This window comes from Lactuca saligna, chromosome 4, assembly GCF_052625555.1.
Source record: "Lactuca saligna cultivar CGN05327 chromosome 4, ASM5262555v1, whole genome shotgun sequence".
NCBI classification, from domain to species: Eukaryota; Viridiplantae; Streptophyta; class Magnoliopsida; order Asterales; family Asteraceae; genus Lactuca; species Lactuca saligna.
In genome coordinates this window covers 45,195,258-45,215,219 of record NC_136420.1, presented here as the reverse complement: position 1 = coordinate 45,215,219, position 19,962 = coordinate 45,195,258, and the positions used below count along the sequence as shown (strand labels likewise).

The window sequence follows — 19,962 nt, the reverse complement described above, 5'->3', positions numbered from 1 at the left end:
ATAGACCCTCTATATTCTATTCGCAAAAGATATGTAGAAGATAGTTACCATCTTTAACAAACCACAAACCACAGTTACTTTGTTTTTTTGGAAGGTCTTGGATTGCTTGCCCGAAGAACATCTTCTTTCACAGGAAGTGCTAAAGGTGGGACCGATTCAGAAACTTTTTGTTCAATTGGAGAGGAGATGGAAGTTGGAAGTTCTGGAACAAGATGCTTTGTCATTAGAATTGGTTCTGGCTTATTCTTTGGAAGCAAGTATATAACAGGAACTTGCTTTGAATTCTTAACTTGAAGAGGTTTTTCAATTTCACCAGCCGATGGCAAAGGAACTGTGGCTGCAAGAGAAGACACATTCTTGGTTGTTGATGTGCCTTCACCGATGTTTGATCTATGGACCATGTTATCAGACTCATTTGATACAGCAGCACGATCATTTACTTTGTAAGCTTTAACAATATTCACTTTGATGTCTGTTGTTCCTTGAAAATGCACTTCGTATGCACGAACGAAAGCAACAATATAAACAGACTTGATTGCAGTGGCAATGGAATTGCATAGACTTTGACTCTGTTACACATTAACAAATGTTAAAAAGAATTTATATAAGTATAAACTAACATGTTTTTACAAGGTTAGATAAAATGTGTATTTACCGTTTCTTCACTGATTTGCACATCTTTTGGAGAGAAATGTATAAACTTTTCAAGTTCAGGTGTGTGTAAATTTGCTTTCATCACTCCACTTTCATCGGCAATCAAAACAATTAACCTTGACCTAAAGGAAATTTCATAGGTGAGAAAAAAATTATTTCAAGAAGGGAGTAAAAGAAGATTCATGCTTACATCTGTTGAATTTCTGACTCGATGTGACAAGAAGGACAGGTAACAATCCAAGTTGTGTCGGCTTCTATAGACTTGAAGCAATTGGAACAAGCAGTGTATGATAAGTTACGTTCTTGTTTAGGAAGACTCAGGGTGCCTTTCACCCAAGCAGTTTTCATCTATTTTATATGTGATGTAAATGTAGATGAAATAAATTACATATGAAACATAATTGTAAAAATGAATTTTTTTTTTTAAGTAAAAAAATAGCTTACAGTGTCGAAATGTGAAGTTGCAGAAACAATAGAAGATATGTTTGTTTCAGCTGGATATGGTAGAAGGAAATCATTTCTTCGGTAGTTTGTGACTAATAGCAAGTCATTTATTTCCTTGCGGTTGTTATTGTACCTAATTTTGTCAGATAGATGTATCAGTGTATAAATCAAGATAAATAAAAATAGAAGTTATTTAATAATTTTAAGAAAAAAATACGGTATGAACAACATAAGTAATACCAGGTGCGTAATTGCAAGTCGTCCCTAACCGGTGGATTGATGAGCAAACCTGAATTTGGCTTCGTTGTTAAAGAGATGGTTGTTTCCATTTTTTGTAATCAGTACAATAAATGAAGTTTTATTGTTATAATAAATATATATATATATATATATATATATATATATATATATATATATATATATATATATATATATATATATTGTTCGGTAAAAAGGTAAATAAATTACAGTTAAAAGTCGTGACTTTCAGCCTCAGTCCAAAGAACAAAGGGGGTGGGCCTTGCATTGACTGCAACATATTACCCTCATGTTCATCGAATTGGTTCCACAGAGTGATCACCAAAGGCAGTTTTCTATAAAAGAAAATTGTAATGTAATCAATGTAATGTATGTAACTAATAGGTAATAGATTATTGTGTGATAAAGAATTTTATACTCTTCGTTGATAATAACGACATCTCTCCGACTGACAAGGTCAGAACCTTGTTCATAACAGGGCAAACATCGTACAATGATGCCTCTGACATCTACATAATACAAATATATATGTTTATATATATATATATATATATATATATATATATATATATATATATATATATATATATATATAAACATAGTTAATATTAAGAAAAATAAATAAATAAACAAAAAATAACTGTTATGTAAATAGAAAAAGTATTTTACTTTGAAGATGTTCTGATTCAGCATGTTCATGGAGCCTCGTAAATGGTGTGAATTCAAAAGTACAAGGTAAATTCACCGGATTGCGATCAGGATGTTCTTGTACAAGCGTTCGCTTATTGAGCACCCATGAAAATCCATATAAGCTAAGTGCATATCGTGGATCACATGGGATGAGAAACGCATTTGAGATGCGATACCTCCTATATTGTGTGAATGTTCTTGCATAGTAGTTTAAATTCTCACTGAAAATAATTGCTGTGAACTTTAAGCCTTCAGAATCTGTTAACATCAGTCGTTTGTAAGAAGACCCTTTTTTAGTTTGCAAAACGTGCTGACATTCTAAGATTTGTACAAGGGTTGTCCACCGGTTGTGAGTTGCCTGATTGATTTCCATAATCGGAGTAAGCTATGTAGACATGTTTATTTAACTGCAACATAAAAATTTGTAAAAAAAGTCAAGAGGCATACAGGTAAATTAAGAAAATGAAAAAAAATGAAGAACGACTCTTCATAACAATTAGGTAAACTTACCGGATCAAACGTGTAAAGATTGTCTTGTTAAGAAATTGATCAACAATAACAGTAAATATATAAAGTAAAAAATTATTACGTGTAAAATTGGGAAATTCGAAATCCACGTGTAAATATCTTAAGTAAAGAAAAATAACAGATGTTGTTGGCTAACAGCACATCGAAAACAAAGGTATGACTGATGATTGTTTATACTTATCTAAAGAGATCATGTAATTGGAATTGTCTCCGACTGCGTGTCATCAGATTTGATAAACCAACACATAAGATACGTCATAAGGACAAAACATTGAAAGAAAATAGATCAATTTTTGGAATTTTAAATAAATATTTTTTTTTGTCATATAACTGCAAATATTAAAATTACCAAATAAATATACACGGCATATGTAAGGGTACTCGTCAAAACATATACCAAATACCATAGTTCAAATTCAAATGTATTTAATAATGAGAGAAGTCTAAAAAATTTTGCCTAATAAAAATGGATTAAATTTTGGGAACATACAACTCTACACTAAGATCGAGTAAGATATACAATAATCTAAAGTACACATAAACAAAACATTCTTTAAAAAATAAAAATAATAAACATCAATACATAACAACTTTTACATATAAATTGACTAAAATATCCAATCAGGTTCAATACACATATTAAATATCCTTAAAGCCAAAAAAACAAAAAAAAAAAAAAAAACAAAAAAAATGTGTAATAAAAAAAAAGAAACCTTATATTTATATGGACATGTATAATGAAAGAGACATAAATTGATGAAAATTAGCAAATGATTACTTGTAAAATAATTAAAAAAAGGATATGTAGAAATGGAAAGCATATTATTAAAGGTGGAATTGGAAATAGGTGATAATAATTTTAAAATAAACTGAACCATTAAATGGTCTTTCTATGTATTGCAACAAGAGGTACAGCTGATGTGAATGAGAATGACTGAACCAAGAAAATAACTTGTCTTTCATGCGATAGCGAATGTTAGATGGCATAAATAAACAATAGAATTGTATAAAAAAGATGGTAACAGTTACAACAAGGTAATAAGATTTCCTTACCCATAACAGCAATAAGCTTTCATTTTCTTACCAAAACTTTATGCCAGTAACATCTATTTTCTCCTACTAAAGATGATCTAATTTCACACTTTAGTAAAGTAAACCATCCGACCTGACATAAAGAAGTTCATGTTTACACCAATATGCCCGTTAAACAAAGTGGTGGACCATTTTGCTCGGTAGTTACTGATGGGTTTTTCAATTTGGTTATATGAAAGATTTTGCAATGGTTGTTAAAAATGAAATCAAGTAATTATAATAGGTGCGGGAGAATCTTAGAATACAAATTAGTAGTTTTCACATTTTTTGATATAACCGAGTATACAAACCGATCGGTAACTACCAAGCAAAAGAATCAATCACTTGGTTTAACGGGCAGATTTGTGTCAAAATGGTATTGTTTATTTAGGCAGGACAGTTTGATTAACTAAATTGTGAAAGTAGATTATCTTCACGATGAAAAAATAAAGGTGAATGGTATAATTTTTGGGTAAGTAAATGAGAGTAAATTGGTATTATGGGTAAGGAAATGAAAGTACGTTGTTATAACTATATATGAAAATGTGTCATAGTCTATTGTAAAAAAGATTATAGCTAATTAAAGAAAATTTGTTATTATTTTAAATGAAACTAAATCTTAATATTAATAGATAATTCAGTTGTGCATATCAAAAGTTAGTCTATAGTAAAGAATTTATAAGTAACTTATTTATTGAACATTAGATTAATTAAAAGAAAACCATTTTGTAAAAGTTGCAATGACCTGTTATAATTATGCAGTTAGATCAATACTAACAAATTGAGTACTCTTGATTTATCTTTATAGCCATTATTTCATCTGTTTTCTGTCAAGTAAATGAAAATTTTTTATGAGAATGAGTAGTATAACAAAATTAGCACGTGACACTTAAAAAAAAGTCGATTACCAATAATTTTAATTGGCTTGTTGGGTCTTTCATGTTGGAAACTGTTGAAGGGCCAGGAAATGATAAACCAAAATTAAGCCCACCATAAAAAACAACCTAGTTTAAGTTTCCATCTCACCAAAACATGAGGCAAGTATCACATTCAACCGTAAGCACATAATGAGGTTGATTCGTTCTACTTAACGAGTACAGTAAACGTAAGAAAGATTAGTTAGTAAAACTTATATCCAAATGGCATACATTACAAGCTTTACATATTTAAATATATGATATAGTCTACCTAATCTCCTAATCTAATGTTTAGATTTCATCTTGTTGGTGAAGTTTTGTCACTTCCTGATTGAATACTGTTCCAGAGGGGTGTGGTTTCAATACCATGTGAGTAGGTTACAGCCAGTAAGAAAGTAAACACATACATATTGACATGCAAAGCAAGAAAGACTGTCATGTTCAAATTGATTTCAATAAGGTTAATTGTGTTTGTAAAACATAAAACCGAGGGAGATCCTAAAAGATACTATGTAAAGATGTTTAATAAAACTGAATTGAGAAATAGAGTAAAGATTAAGGATGTCCTCAAATGTGAGTACGAACAGCGAAGATGTTTAGAAAAAAATATTTTATATTCAAATCAACTGATAAAAGGTAGCTGACCTTTTTCATTGAAAAGCAATGAAATACCATGCATCCTGTAGTTGCAAGGATCAACAGCTAACTGTGGTAAAAAGAATATTAAATGGGTACATGAATAAAAGAAAAATAACAGGAAGTTGTAGGAAAAGTACCTACATCGACAGCTGATGAGCATGTTGTAAAATCTCTTTATAGACGATATTCTTAGTTGTTATATTATTTGAGCTACCATATGCAGATCCCGTTATAAAAACTTTAATATTGTTTATACTTTTTGCTCTCGAAAGTGCTACATACAACTGACCGTGAGAAAAAACAGGTTCTTTCAAGTAAATACCAACATAATCAAGTGTTTGACCTTGAGCTTTGTTAATGGTCATTGCAAAACACAATCTAATTGGGAACTGAAATCTTTTAAATGGAACTGTATATTGTTCTCCTGTTGGTGGCTGTAATGGAATTCTATGAAGCAAAACCTCTTTTCCAGCAAATTCTCCATAGCTTATCTCTGCACGTATAACATTCCTTTGAAAATCTTTACCGAAAAGTCTAGTACCATTACATAAACCTTCAAAGGGGTTCATGTTCCGCAACAAAATAATAGGAGCATTATACTTAAGAACAAGTTTATGAGGTGGCATACCATTTGGTGTTAAGGAATGAAGTAAATCCTCATACTGGGCCTGATCATTTGGATCAATAGTCTCATCAAGACTAAAATATTCAATCTCTTCTCCGGGCAATTTGTATATCAAAGTATCATTAATCTCATCTACAAAAGTATTTTTAGTTGTTAGAACAACACGATTACAAGTGGGAGAGAAAGTGGCAGGAGTAACAAAAATGTTAGGATAAACATATTTCATAAGAGCTTCCAAACCGTTAACATCATTACAACCCTGAATAAGCATTGATGATGGTAGAGAAACAACCGCATCGTCTGTATGAGTTCCTATACCATTACCAAGTGCCAAAAGGAAACTTGAAAAAAAAGGATCCAATAGAGCTCGCATGTTTTCTGTTAGCTGCAAATGGGTAAGAGATTGCCATAAATAAGAATTAGTTAAACAAGCAGAAATAGTTTGTGTTTCACTTCCTAGCCTAACAACAGGAAGAGTTTGTCTAAAATCACCACCAAGAACAACAACTTTACCACCAAAAGTAGTTGAACAGTCCATTATATCTCTAAGTAGACTATCCAAGGATTCAATTGCAGATTTCTTTGCCATTGGAGCCTCATCCCATATAATCAACTTACAAATCCTAATCAGCACTGCTAAAGAGCTTTGTTTACTAACCTTACATACAAACCCTTCAGCCGCATCCAAAGGTATTTTAAAACGCGAATGAGCTGTTCTGCCACCAGGTAATAATGATGCTGCAATACCTGATGTAGCTGTAGCCAAAGCAACATGACCTTCAGATCTAATTTTAGCCAATAAAGCTCTATATAAGAATGTTTTCCCAGTGCCACCTGGACCATCGATAAAGAAACAACCAGGTTTATTGCAGCTAACTGCATCCATTATCATTTCAAAAGCAACCTTCTGTTCTTTATTAAGAGTATATATTGCAGCCAAATCTTCAGTGGAAACAACAATATTTTTTTCTGTTTTAATCTCTCTAGTGTCGTCTTCCATCAACCGATCAAATGAATTTTGGGGTAGAACATCAAACTGATGAAGACGTCTTCCCATTGACTGCAGAAAACAATCAATCTGTTTAAATGCACGGGCATTAGATTCTTTGTGTGTCTCTTTGTGGTGGCGTAAAATGTCTTCCATCATTGCATCTTCAAATAACAACCACAACTTGCGCGGACTATTTGGACAGGTAAAAACTAAAAGTGAAGCAAAAAGCCTTCTCAACTCATATGGCATGTGAAAAGTAGAAGCTTCTTGCATACATACTTGTTGAGTAGCATCGTCAAGTAAATAACCACGTAACAAAGCAGCTTCTCTAAAGGTAGCAACAGTTACCCCGTTAATCATTTTTAAATCAGCAAACGATTTAGGACAGCGAACTCTAGACAAAAGAATTCTAAGATAATACCTTTCGCCTTCAGTTGGATGGGCAATCACAATACGACCAATTGAGTCGCTTATTTTCCGGGGTGACCACATCTTTTTATCCCCCTTCCAAACAAAATGATCAGGAAACTGATTGTATGTGAGCTTAAGCTTTTTTGCTAAAACTCCAATATCATTTTCAACAAAAAAACTCAGTCAACATAGTTTTTCTTTGACCAGAGTTACTCAGAATATTAACCAATGTTGATTTACGTTTGAATGTCAAAGGCTGATAGTTTTCTAAATGCAAGGGCAAATGAATAACAGTTGGTTTCATTTCACCCAAAGGAAATTTAAAAATTCTCCATTCACCTTCAGGAGGAGATACCCATCGACCTGATTGATACTCGTCAATCTCATTTATAAGGACAGGGTTTGTAATTGGAGAAATATTAAAGCTTATCTTGTCAGAACCCTTACAAATATACTTATATATATACTTCACAGCCTTTATTGATGAACAAATTTCTATATTAATGTGACAATTAAATTTACAAAGCAAATAGGCATTATACGGAACGACCCATTTATTATTAAGAATAGCACCTCTGACTTTCACTTCAGACCCATCGTTACGTCTATGATATATAGGATATGCATCGTCTGTCTAAATAGTCTGAGAAGAAAAGTCTTTTGGGTAAAGATTTTTACAAGAACCCTTCTTTTTCATACATACGTTAAAAGGATTTAAAGAGCCACATGGACCATGAATCATATGTTGCACAACCATCCTAAACAAATAAGGATTTGCACTTTCTGATGGTATTTCTGCAGAAACAATTTTGTCAAAGTCTTCAGGTGTATGCATTTTACAATTGCTTTCTAATATAAGCAAAAAATGTGCATGTGGAAGTCCTCTTTTTTGGAATTCTATAACGTAAGTGTGAGCACAAATTTCTCCGAAAATGTTATTCTTGAAAAGTTCATGTTTAAGTTGTTCTACTTTAGCATGAAAAACTCTAGCAATCAAATCAGCTCTATTTTGGACTTCTTCATATGGTTTAAGATTTTCTTTTATTTCAGGCCAATTAGGATTGCACGTCATAGTTAAAAAAATATCAGGCTTACCGAACTTTTGTACCAAGGCCATTGCATCTACATATTTTTGTCTCATGTTTCTAGGGCCGCCAATAAAATTCGAAGGTAATACTATTCTTCTACCAATAGCAGAACCCTCTGTTTCCCCTTTTGCCATTGCATCCACAACTCCTTGCAAGAATTCTTGTCTTATTTCTTCCTGTTGTATTCTAAAAAAATCTAGTCTTTGTGTTTCTAATTTAACATAGCTGTCAACTATATACTGCTGTAGTAATCTACCAAAATAGAGTAAATAAGTTGTGTCATCATGCCTTATCTGAAGCTTATAAGCGTAATACTCTCTAACATATACAACCTTGGGGTTATCTACATTTCTTCCAAGCACTGTATAAAAAAGAGAAAAGAAGTAAAGCACAATACATTTTTCCAAAAAAAAAAATAGAAAGAGTAAGTATTTTACCAGTTTCTTCCATCTTTAATAAGTCATCCGCACACGCTATACTACCCGGAGCAATAAGTTTTTCTGCAGCTGAACACAAACCCTGCTTTCTAACTTGGGTTGTTTTATTTTTTTTTAGAATACCTTGATGCCAACCTAGTTCTCCAAAAGGAAACATTAAAGGATATTGTAGAGGATCATAACAGCCATAAAAATACTTTATATTTCTAGAGTCAGCTTCATGGGTTGTAACTCGGATATCTCTTGGACCACACTCCCCATTATCTTCACCGTCCACCCAAATTGCAGCAACCTGTGATACATCGGGTTTATTATAGACTCTTTGGTCTTGAACAACAACAGTTTTAAGAACAATCTTATAAGTATCTAAGTCTCCAATATTCTTCAAATTCCGAAAAAAAATAAGCGTACGGATTATGTTGAAGATATTTTATACACTTCTGAACCAGAGTTTCACATATCAGTGGACAAACCATTAACCTATTTTGAATCTCATGTTCAGTATCATGAATATATAACTGCAGATTTTTATGTCGGTCATTTTCAGAGTATAAACCATTAATAAAATGATACATCTGACCTTGAACTCTAAAAGTATAAATCCCGCTGTCTCTCTTATTGAAATTAGGATCAGATGTAACACCTAAGGATGTAAAAGCGAAATGGTTATTATATGTTCTAATATATGTTCTAAAAACCTTTGCTTCGTGACAGTCTGAAGTTAGTAGTTCAATCATGACTGTTGGAAGGTGATTACTATACAAGACAACACTGTCATCTAAACAACAAAAACCAGATGTTTCTGAATAGAACTTTAAAGCACCACAATGATGACAGTCAGGAACGTAAGGTAAGATATCAGCAACAACAGGAATGAACTTTAATAGAGCTCTACCTGTTGCATGACCGGCAAAATTATGCTTATTTTTACGATTCTCTTGCTTTGAAATAGATTTCCTTATGTAATTTTTTTTTCTGTTCAAGTCTTTGTTGTTTCCATCTTAAAATTGCACGTTTCCTATATGCTTTCCTATCCTCAAACTCCAAAGAAGGCTGAACATCCTTCATGATAGATTTATCAACCTTTTGCAATAAAAACAGATGAATAACATAAGCAACAAAACAAATATTACTAACCTAAAAAATAGCATAACCCATTAGATTTATATAGACTTTTAGTAAATTGGATAACATGTTTTGTAAAAACAATAAGGAAAACCATTTGAAATCAGGGTAAAAGAAGAAACATGATAACACTTTTCATGTAATAGCAACATCGTGAACAATTGGAAAAAGAAAATATACAAAAAATACTCAAATGGCACAGAAATAGAACTGTCATTCATACCTTCGGTCCTCCTAATTAGCATGCACAAAATCCTGCTGCACAACTAACTCGAACCTTTATAAACCCTCAGAATAAGTAAAACCCTCGAAATAAGTAGGCAGATCTAAGAAGATTGAAGCAACGAATTCAATAGAATCTCAACTCTTGTAATGTGAAAAGGAAAAAAAAAAAAAAAAAAAAGACAGAAATAGAACTGGCATTCATACCTTCGGTCCTCCTAATTAGCATGCACAAAATCCTGCTGCACAACAAATTCGAACCTTTATAAACCCTCAGAATAAGTAACCCTCGGAATAAGTACGCAGATCTAAGAAGATTGAAGCAACGAATTCAATAGAATCTCAATCTTGTAATGTGAAAAGGCAAAAAAAGTCAACAAATAAATAAATGTCAGAAACAATAAACACCAATTGATTTAATTGGGCAAAAAGTTAAACCGTTTAGTTTAATTGGACCATATCTTAGACAACATACAGCTCCAACACGTATCACTATAGGCGGTGTAGCAAAGAATTGCAAAATTAACTGCGTGGGGAGAAAACTGTTTGGGATAAGCACCAGGTAAACGGTAATAAAGCCCAAATTTTATTAGTCAAGAATAAAACAAAAGTAAAACGGTAATAAACCCCAACTTTTATCGGTTAACAATAAAACAAAAGTGACCACAAAAGGAGACATCAATTGGACCAAAAATTGGAAAAGTAGAACAACGACACATCTTTACAACCTAAGCCTAGCAGCTATAACCTAAGCCTACAACTATAATGCCAAAAAATAGAGTAAATAAAGATATATGTTAAAAGTTGCCGGCACACTTTTATTTATTGGAGGAGAATATATAGACATATATGTTAAAATTACCGGCAAAATTTTATTTATTGGAGAAAATAAGCACCTCAATGACGTGCACCAAAGTAGTAATCTCAAACATATAGGTAATGATATATATATATATATATATATATATATATATATATATATATATATATATGTATATAGAGAGAGAGAGAGAGAGAGAGAGAGAAAGAGAGAGAGAGAATGATAGAGATATGTTGATTTATTGGTTTATTATAAGATTAATAAATAACAATAAATAATTGATTAATATATTATGAAGTTAATTTATTAATTACAAAATAACATTATTTAATTAATACTTAATCAGAAATTAATTGAAATTAATTGGATTAATTAAAAGTGCAAGGACCTACGATGTAATTGTTCAATAGTTGAACAAGAGAATGATTCTAGAATTATATAGGGTAGGCCGAAAATATGGAGCCTTCTTAGAGTTCTAGATTAATCCTTAAGGATAATAAGAAATGTGAATAATTATCTAATTTGAGATTAGTATTATATTCAAATTTGGGTTTCTAGAGTTTCCTAATTTAACTATATAAGGAGCCATGGAGCTTAAATTTTCGGTTACTATTTTCTCAAGAAGAAAAGACAAAAATCCCATCATCCCTCCTCCTTCCTCTCAAGTCTTCTATTTCTAGGGTTTGGATACAAACCATTAGAGGCACGAGATTTATGGTGTTTGCTTTCGGAAGTTTGTTTAAAAATAAATTGTTGATTATTTGCTACAATAATCAAAAGATATTTAAAACTAAAACTAAAACCTAAAACCCTTTATGAATTTAGATTATAATAAGGAATTCCTAGATTTCTTTGATGTTGATAGATTATAACATTCAATAAAGAAAATTTAGATCTAAATACGTTGCATATGAATTTAATGGTTACGTTTTTTCACCACATGAATTTTAAATATAACTCATAAAACTCATCACTCTTTTCATGTAAACGTATATATACAATTTATACCTTAAAATTTGTTTTTAAAATTCTTTATTCATTTCAAAAAAAATTATACGTGTATTTAATAATACGCTTAAATACATTTAAATGAGAAAAAAACTTTAAAAACTATAAAACTATATATATATATATATATATATATATATATATATATATATATTTATACATATTTTTATGTAATTATATTTTTTATACATAAATATATATTTAAAATGTATTTATAAATGTATAGGCAAGATTAGTGGTCAAAAGTTAATATTACGAAATCATCAACGAATAGATTAGAACTCGAGACTTCCAATCTAAAAGGTGAACCTCTACCTAATAGGCTAGTCTCACCAATATTTGTATATGTATTTACTTAATAATATTGATAATAAAGAATTTTACAAATAATATATTTATTTATATTTTTAATAAAATAACAATAACAATAGCAATATTAATAGAAAAAATACGAAAGTTTTTTTTTGTAGAAAGATCTCAATATTTTGGGTAAATTTATAAAATAGTTTCAAATTAATTTGTTACCAATTTTAACCATGTGAAAAGAATCATAATGCAACATTTTGCTGGTTTTTATGACTTTTAAAAAAAAGTTAAGTTGAGAATAAAACGCAATCTAGATCAAAATTTTAGAATTTTATTAGAGATTTCCTAAATTTTAAAATTAAATTATTGATATTTTATTTTGCGATTTTGGTATTTACTATATTATAAAGTTATGTTTTTTATTATTTACATAATTTGTTTTTATAATTTTTGTTTTTATACAATTAATTTTTTTTTATTCATTGTCATTTGTGTAATTTTGTAGAGTAAATTACACGAATAGTCCTTATGGTTTGGGATAATTTGCGAGTTTGATCCCTAACTTATTTTTTTAACTCGGAAAGTCCTTACTGTTTGTTTTTGTTACGCAGTTGGTCCATACTGTTTGTTTTTATTACACGTTTGGTCCCTGTCTTACCTAAAAAAACTATTAATTAAATAGGGAAAAATTATGAGATATGTAAGGTAAGATGAGGGGGTGGAGGTGGGGGCATGTTTATTTAAATAAATTAAAAAAATCAATGGCAAAATAATCTTTTTAGGTAAGATAAGGACCAAGTGTGTAATAAAAACAAACTGTAGGGACCTTCCGAGTTAAAAAAAATAAATTAAGGACCAAACAAGCAAATTACCCTAAATTATAGGGACCATTTGTGTAATTTACTCAATTTTGTATTATATCCATCGAGATATATTTTTAAACATTAATTTTTTATTGTTTTTTTTATTTATAATTGTTTGGAAATTTTAATTTTATATTTTTGTGGGCAATTTCTCGTAGGAATTCTCCGATGCAAAGTACGAAATGACAAAATAATAATTTAATAATAATTTCCATTGATATTACGTAATAAACGTATAAAAAAAGGTCGACTTTTTCTCTATCGACGTGAACTTTCTTTATCACATGACGCTATCGATCAATTGAACATATTTCGAGATCAGATCGCTGCTACCATTCACCGACCACCGAAAAATTTCAGCCGCTTCCAATGGCTCCGGTGGTGCATTTTACATTAATTGCGCTTTTCATCACTAGCGCCGCCGCATACACCAATCATACTGTTGGAGGCCCCGCCGGTTGGCTTTTCGACCCCGATACCAACACCTCCTCCGCAAATTACGCCTCTTGGGCCGGCAATCAAACCTTCGATCTCGGCGATTACTTAAGTAAGCGTAATTTTGAATCGAGAAAAATTGCTATTGATTTTTAATTTGTCATTTGAGTTTAGTTTAGTTGAATTGATTGTATTGTTGATCTGATTGTGATTGTGATTCATGTGTAGTATTTAACACGAACACGAATCAGACGGTGGTTTTGACCTACAACACGACGACGTTCCGTAGCTGTAGCGTTGATAATTCTTCAGACAGTGACACTTTTATGTACAGCCAAGGAAACCAACAGTTCGGGCAGCCGTTGACCGTCGCAATTCCGTTGACGATCGAGGGGCCGAACTACTTCTTTTCCGATGCCAGTGACGGTGTTCAGTGCGAGAACGGGATGGCGTTCGGTATCAACGTCACTCACGGTGTCGGACTTCCGCCAAACCTCAACCAGCCTCCGCCGCCTCCCTACGTTGAGCCTCCGTCTAACGCTGATGGGACGCCGGGGACCGTCGCTGGTAATCTGCCAAGTGGCGCTGGATTGAGCGTGGATGCTAACGTGCGCAGAGCCGTGTTTTACGCACTCACGTTCTATGGAATCTTTGGGTTGCTTCAGGTGTGAAAGAAGATACAGGGTAGAGATTTTAGTTGTTGTAATTTTCTGGGGGCATATTGGGAATTGCAAATGTTTGTCGAGAGGTGATATGGAAGTAAGTATTCGTTAAACTTTTGTGTTCAGAATGAAAAACTTGCTGAGGGTACCAAAAATTTTAAACTATTGATATAATTTATTTATTTTTAGTTTGATGTATCTGTAATAGTAAATTACGTTTTTGGTCATTATCTTTAGTTGATTTATAAAAAAGTACTTACTTTATTTTTTTTATTATTATTTTTAGTCCATTGTAATATTTTGTCTATATATTGTCAAATTTAACAACTCCCTTGTTTATATTAATTTCAATAAATACTATTATTGATATATTAAGTTTAATAAGGGGATAGAAAATATGTGTCGGTTGGGTATACAACATTAGGTATAGAACCAAAAAAAAATATTATTATTGTACTTCAAAACTTAGAGTGTGTTTGTCATATAGCTTTCGGAAACATTTTGGAGTTTCTAGCTTTTAGCTTTTGATAAAACGCTCTAGTTTAAACAAAAAGCTTCGTTTGACAGTACGTGCGTTTAGCTTTTAGTTTTAACAAAACGTTCCGATTCTAAAAGCTACTTCATGTAGCGTTTAACAAAACGCTCCTGAGCTTTTGAAATCAATTTCCATAATTACCCTTAAAAATATATTTATATATTTATTTATTTTTAATCAATTGTCTTTTTATGTAATTTTATATATTTCAAAAGCTTCCAACTACTTTTGTTAAACATTCATATAACAAATAAAAGTTACAGCTTCCCGCTACCAGCTAGCAGCTAACCGCTACCCGTTTTCAGCTAACAACTACTTTTACCAAATACGCCCTTAGACCAAGTCGTGTTTTTCCTTTCTTAATCCCTGAAATTGTTTCCCTCTTCCTTCACTTCTCCATCTTTGTAGAGTGTAGTTGTTAAAATTTTAATTCAAAGCTTATCCATATATTAAATCATCGCTATGGAGGAAACTTAATTGATATGTTTTTTCTTGATTTTAGTGGTATTCTATCTTCTTTTGGTTCATGTTGTGCCTTTCTATCTATTTTATAGACTGAATTGAATCGTATATCGATTAATTTCCAGATTTTTGTTTTTTCCTCATGGTAATTAACCCTTTTCAATAACTGCAACCATTTTTCTTCTTGAAAAAAATCCATATCCTTTGAATTCTATTGTATCCATTTTCTTTTTTCTAAGAGAAAATTCATTTCATTGTAATTTTGTAGTAGCTCAAATCTATGTCAATTGTCTTCATGAATCATTATGTACCAAAATACCCTGCATCACCGCATTATACACCTGCTTTGGATTTACATTAAGGGTATCATAATTACTTTTTCTTGATGCTAGTAGTATATAATCAATGGTAAGATATTAAGCCCATTTTAACCTCTTTTTTCATCAACAAATACATAACAGTCTTAAGAGTAGTGCTTCTAAATTAAAATATTGACGAACCAGGACAGTCGTATCTCCCCCTCAATTCAATGATATGAGCTCATTTAGTGACAAATATTAGGAATGAAATAGGATTGTAGACATCAAGAAGCTTCAGTTTTGTAACATTCGAGATTATGGGTGTGTTCCTTTTTAAACCTATATAAAATTTCTATCTTGAGTACCTAGCTCCTCTATGAGTACGCTTAGCGTACTAGCTCATCGTTGGATCGCGGGTTTACCCACGTACGTGGGGCGTACATATTGCAGGGGCAAATCCAATTTTTTTAGGGTTTCTACTCTATTTAAGCAACTTATAACACCATTGGACCTCTAAATGAACAACCTCCATCTCTCTATACCCTAAGGTCGAAACCCTAGGTGTCATTTGTGAGATTTAAGCTTGAAAGTGAGTTTTTGTGGTGTTTTTGGTGAAGTAGAAGACGAAGAACACTTTGAGGTTGCTTGGGAGTGACTTGAGTTTGTAGATCCAGAGTCATCTTCATTTAGCAAACCATTTGAGGTAAAAAGCTCTCATCTTGACGGTTCTTTATGCTAGATCCAACTTAAGGTGTAATTTATGCATTTTTGGGTCTTTTAAGCCATATTTGAGATTATGGTCTACTCCAGAAGCCATGGATGTTAGATTTTAGCAGATTTGAGGTCCCTTGTCCATAAAAATACAACCTTTATGAGTTATTTTGGTCCATGCGTATGTTAGGTTCCTCTCCATGGTTCTCTTTGTGTTTTGGGTCTTATTAAGGCATGCATAATAGTAAAGTCACCATTTAATATCAGATATGAGAGTTTGGCATGATGGTTTAACCGATTAAGTGTTTAATGGGTTGTTTTGGTTGTTTGTGGAGTACGCGGGTCGTACCCAGCTCGTACGCTGAGCGTACTGGCAGAAGGAGTACGCCAAGTGTAAGTCTGAGTACGCCCAACGTACTCAGCAGTTTGACCATCGGTTGACTTTGACGAGTTTGGGCTATATTTGGGACTTTTAGGGTTTGGGCCATTGAATTTTTTGACTTTGGGCCATGGATGGACTATAGGCTTTCTTGGAATTAGGTCCATGAGGGTTTTTAGGCCCAATTAGGTAGTTGGGCCATATTAGGCCTTGGGATGCTATTTAGGAATTTGGGCATTGGGTTTGGGCCAAGTAAGAAAAAGGTAAAATGGTCTTTTACCCTGGATGTTGGACAAGTAATTAGATTCTTGAATATGGGTCAAGATCCGATTATTAATTGGATATTATTTGATGGTGCTGGCGCGGGGATTTTTTGGATCAGCAGATCGAGATTTTATTTGAGAGATTCAACAGCCTGAGGTGAGTTTCCTCATTGTGTTTAGCGGTTCGAATGCACCAATGCCGAACCATGGTTTATTATGATTAGGATGCTAGTTGTATGTGTAACTCTATATGTATGTTTTCTGATATGTTTACCGAGCAGGGCCTGATGATTATATTGTATGTTATTTATCTTTGTGATTTTTGCATGTGTTTATATGTTTGTATGTTTACTGGGCGGGGGCCATTACATGTTTGATATGTATGGTATGTGGTGTTTTTGGGAACTCACTAAGATTTGTGATTGCGGTTTTCAGTTTATGTTTCAGGTACTTCTGGTTCAAAGGGGAATAGATCGGGATGACTGCATTGCACACACCACATTGTTCCACATTTCACATGTCCCTGATGTTTTCGGATGTTATTTGAGATACTCTAATTTCACTATGGTTTTATGCTATTGTTATGGATAATGGTTTTATTAATATAAATATCAAAATTTTTGGTCTTAATTTTTGGCACATTACAAATTTGCTTTGGCTTGCAGTTTAGTTTTCCAAATTATAACTAGATTCTGAATGTGATGTTTATCATCAATTTTATTGTATATAGGGTGCGAATTATTAACAACAACAAATCTTATAACATGTAAAATTTATAGATTTATTTTGTGTAAGTTGATTAAGTTATAAAAGCAAGGCTTGTTATCATGTTAACTCTACCTGGCTTCATAGGACTGATTACCTGAAAGTTGAATCCTTAGATCATACTGTAAGTTTATAGAAGCTTTTCTTTGCATATGGTGATTAATTTAACTAAGAAAAATTTCATTTTTTCTGCTTAGATACATCACATAGAGTTATGTGCTATGAGATCCATAAAGGGGTAACAACAAAAGTTCTACAAGGAAGGGCTTGGATTCTTATTGACAAAAAAGACATGTGGCACTCAAATTCTAGGTGATATGGTGTTTTATTTGGGCAAAGAAAAGACTCATGAAACCGTGGAAGTTGATGGAAATTGGTTTCCATAGTAGTTAACGAAGATGTCAGACAACATGTGTGAAGCATAACTACCGTGATACACACCTCATCAAAATTTGATACAATGTAATTGAAAGATCATTTTTGCAATTTTTAGATAGTATTCTTTTTCATATTTTGTAACTCTTGACCAAAATTTTCTCTGTAATTTATGTTGTGTTATAGACAAAAATTAATGAAGTAGTATCAAAGCACATCGAATTTTTAAGCAATTTAATTCAATTATTGTTGCAATTTTTTATACTTTCGTTCTTGTTGTATTTTTTTAATTACAATCTTCTTTGTATGGATTGTTCAAGTTTTATGCCACTTATTTAGAATTGAATGTATATTGCTCAAGTTTCATGTCCGTTGATGTTTAATTCTTGCTAATGAATTGTACTTTTATCTTTTCTTATTATAACATCCTACTTCGATTTTTTCTATAAAACATTGTCTTTTCAAGGTTTTTTGTTTCATATCATCTTATTAAATATAGATTTTTCAAGTGTAGGTCCTTATCAGGCACAAAATAGGACGTTGTAAAAAGAAAAAAACTTCAAGTAATGTGTTAATAAGAAAAAAAATCTTGAACACAACAATGATTCTCCACCCTTTCTATTGTATTGAAACCATCAAATAAGCCACATCATAACATAAGCATCCGAACTCATATTGCATCTCTGTTTGTCTTGTAAATCCTTTCATCTCGATCACTGCCAAGATTCACGCCAGCACCATTTGTTTTTTCAAATTCCGATGTTGATTGAATGACTACCAGATCACACATGACTTAAATACGAATGTTTAATTAAATACAAAAATCATCAACAATCAAAATCCAAATTTCAAATGAATAAAAAATAACATAGAAAAAAATTGTAAGTTTGTTGCTTGGATAATACATCAACACACTGTTTGTAACATTAACTTCATGTGAATTTTTTATTGCATTTACATCCTTTTAATTTGAAAAGGCTTCAACCCCGATTGACCAAGGCTTCAACCTGGATTGACCAAGCTCCATCACAAGATATTTGCATGCCATTAAGCGGTGGAGCTTCGCATAGGAAAGATGCTTCATTACTTTTATCGGTAGCACAAAAAAGTTTGTAGCAAACCAACAAGCATGGTGTTTAAGGAAAATAGGAAATAGTAGCCAAAGAAATATCAACGAGGTCTATGTGAAAAAGATTAAGAAAGTGTATGTCTACCCAACTAAATTTCTCTGTAAAACCCACTTAAAACATAGACTTATAAAAATAAAAAAGCAAACCATTATGGTAGATATAGTTTTACAAACGATGATAAAAAACAAGCCTAAATACTCACAAACAAGTTAGTCGTTTGTTAGATTCATGGATTTAAGAGAAATTATTTCAAGTATTATCCAAACTAAATAACAAATGATCATAGCTAAGCTCCAAATCCTAACGTATGATGCAACATTCAATTTTTTAGATGAAAATGACACTCTCAACGATCAGCGAAATAGATATGTGGGTCGTAACTCAATGTGATACAGACAACCTATGATTACAATAATAAAAATAAAGAGAATGGAGATGTTACCAGGAATAAAACAACAATGGAAATGAATGAGTTTAATAACAAAATCAGATTGGTTGTGAACGTCAAAGACGATCGACCCTTTTCCCAAATAAGGTGTGCTTATATTGAGAACAGTAAAAAACAAGATCCTGATAACTACAGAAATTGGAGGGAAAGAAGGAATCATATATTTGCTAATCGTAATCATCATATCAGTAGATCAAAATAGAAATCGGAACTTTAAGGAGGGGTGATTCGGAGAGGCTGGATAAGTTGAGTGTTAAAAGGAAAAACGGGATTTGATTAATTACTCCAAAACGTCCATGTCTTAAGGGTTTCACACCTAATATTAGGTACCTAACAGCCACACATCCCCTTTTCCCATATATATATATATATATATATATATATATATATATATATATATA

The 19,962-nt window shown here is 32.0% G+C and overlaps 2 protein-coding genes across 2 annotated transcripts; one reads left to right on the top strand and one right to left on the bottom strand.

The window, feature by feature from the left end:
- Positions 1-1,999: 1,999 nt before the first annotated feature.
- On the bottom strand, positions 2,000-8,766 carry LOC145039560 (uncharacterized). The gene is made up of 8 exons (XM_078987596.1): positions 8,754-8,766; positions 7,907-8,677; positions 6,485-7,374; positions 5,384-6,211; positions 5,208-5,268; positions 2,557-2,579; positions 2,378-2,453; positions 2,000-2,304 (listed from the first exon to the last, which is right to left on the bottom strand). Exons 1-8 carry the CDS (start codon positions 8,764-8,766, stop codon positions 2,000-2,002), a joined length of 2,967 nt encoding a protein of 988 aa, XP_078843722.1.
- A 4,587-nt stretch (positions 8,767-13,353) lies between these two features.
- On the top strand, positions 13,354-14,392 carry LOC145041744 (early nodulin-like protein 18). The gene is made up of 2 exons (XM_078989911.1): positions 13,354-13,644; positions 13,761-14,392. Exons 1-2 carry the CDS (start codon positions 13,467-13,469, stop codon positions 14,201-14,203), a joined length of 621 nt encoding a protein of 206 aa, XP_078846037.1. The 5' UTR covers positions 13,354-13,466; the 3' UTR covers positions 14,204-14,392.
- The last annotated feature ends 5,570 nt before the right edge of the window (positions 14,393-19,962 follow it).

Coding starts and splice junctions, on each gene's coding strand:
- LOC145039560 (XM_078987596.1), bottom strand. Junction 5,269..5,383: donor ATATAACAACTAAGAATATC/GTCTATAAAGAG, acceptor TTTTTACCACAG/TTAGCTGTTGATCCTTGCAA. Junction 2,580..5,207: donor ATTGCTTTTCAATGAAAAAG/GTCAGCTACCTT, acceptor TTTCTTAACAAG/ACAATCTTTACACGTTTGAT.
- LOC145041744 (XM_078989911.1), top strand. CDS start 13,467: ATGGCTCCGGTGGTGCATTTTACATTAATTGCGCTTTTCATCACTAGC. Junction 13,645..13,760: donor CGATCTCGGCGATTACTTAA/GTAAGCGTAATT, acceptor ATTCATGTGTAG/TATTTAACACGAACACGAAT.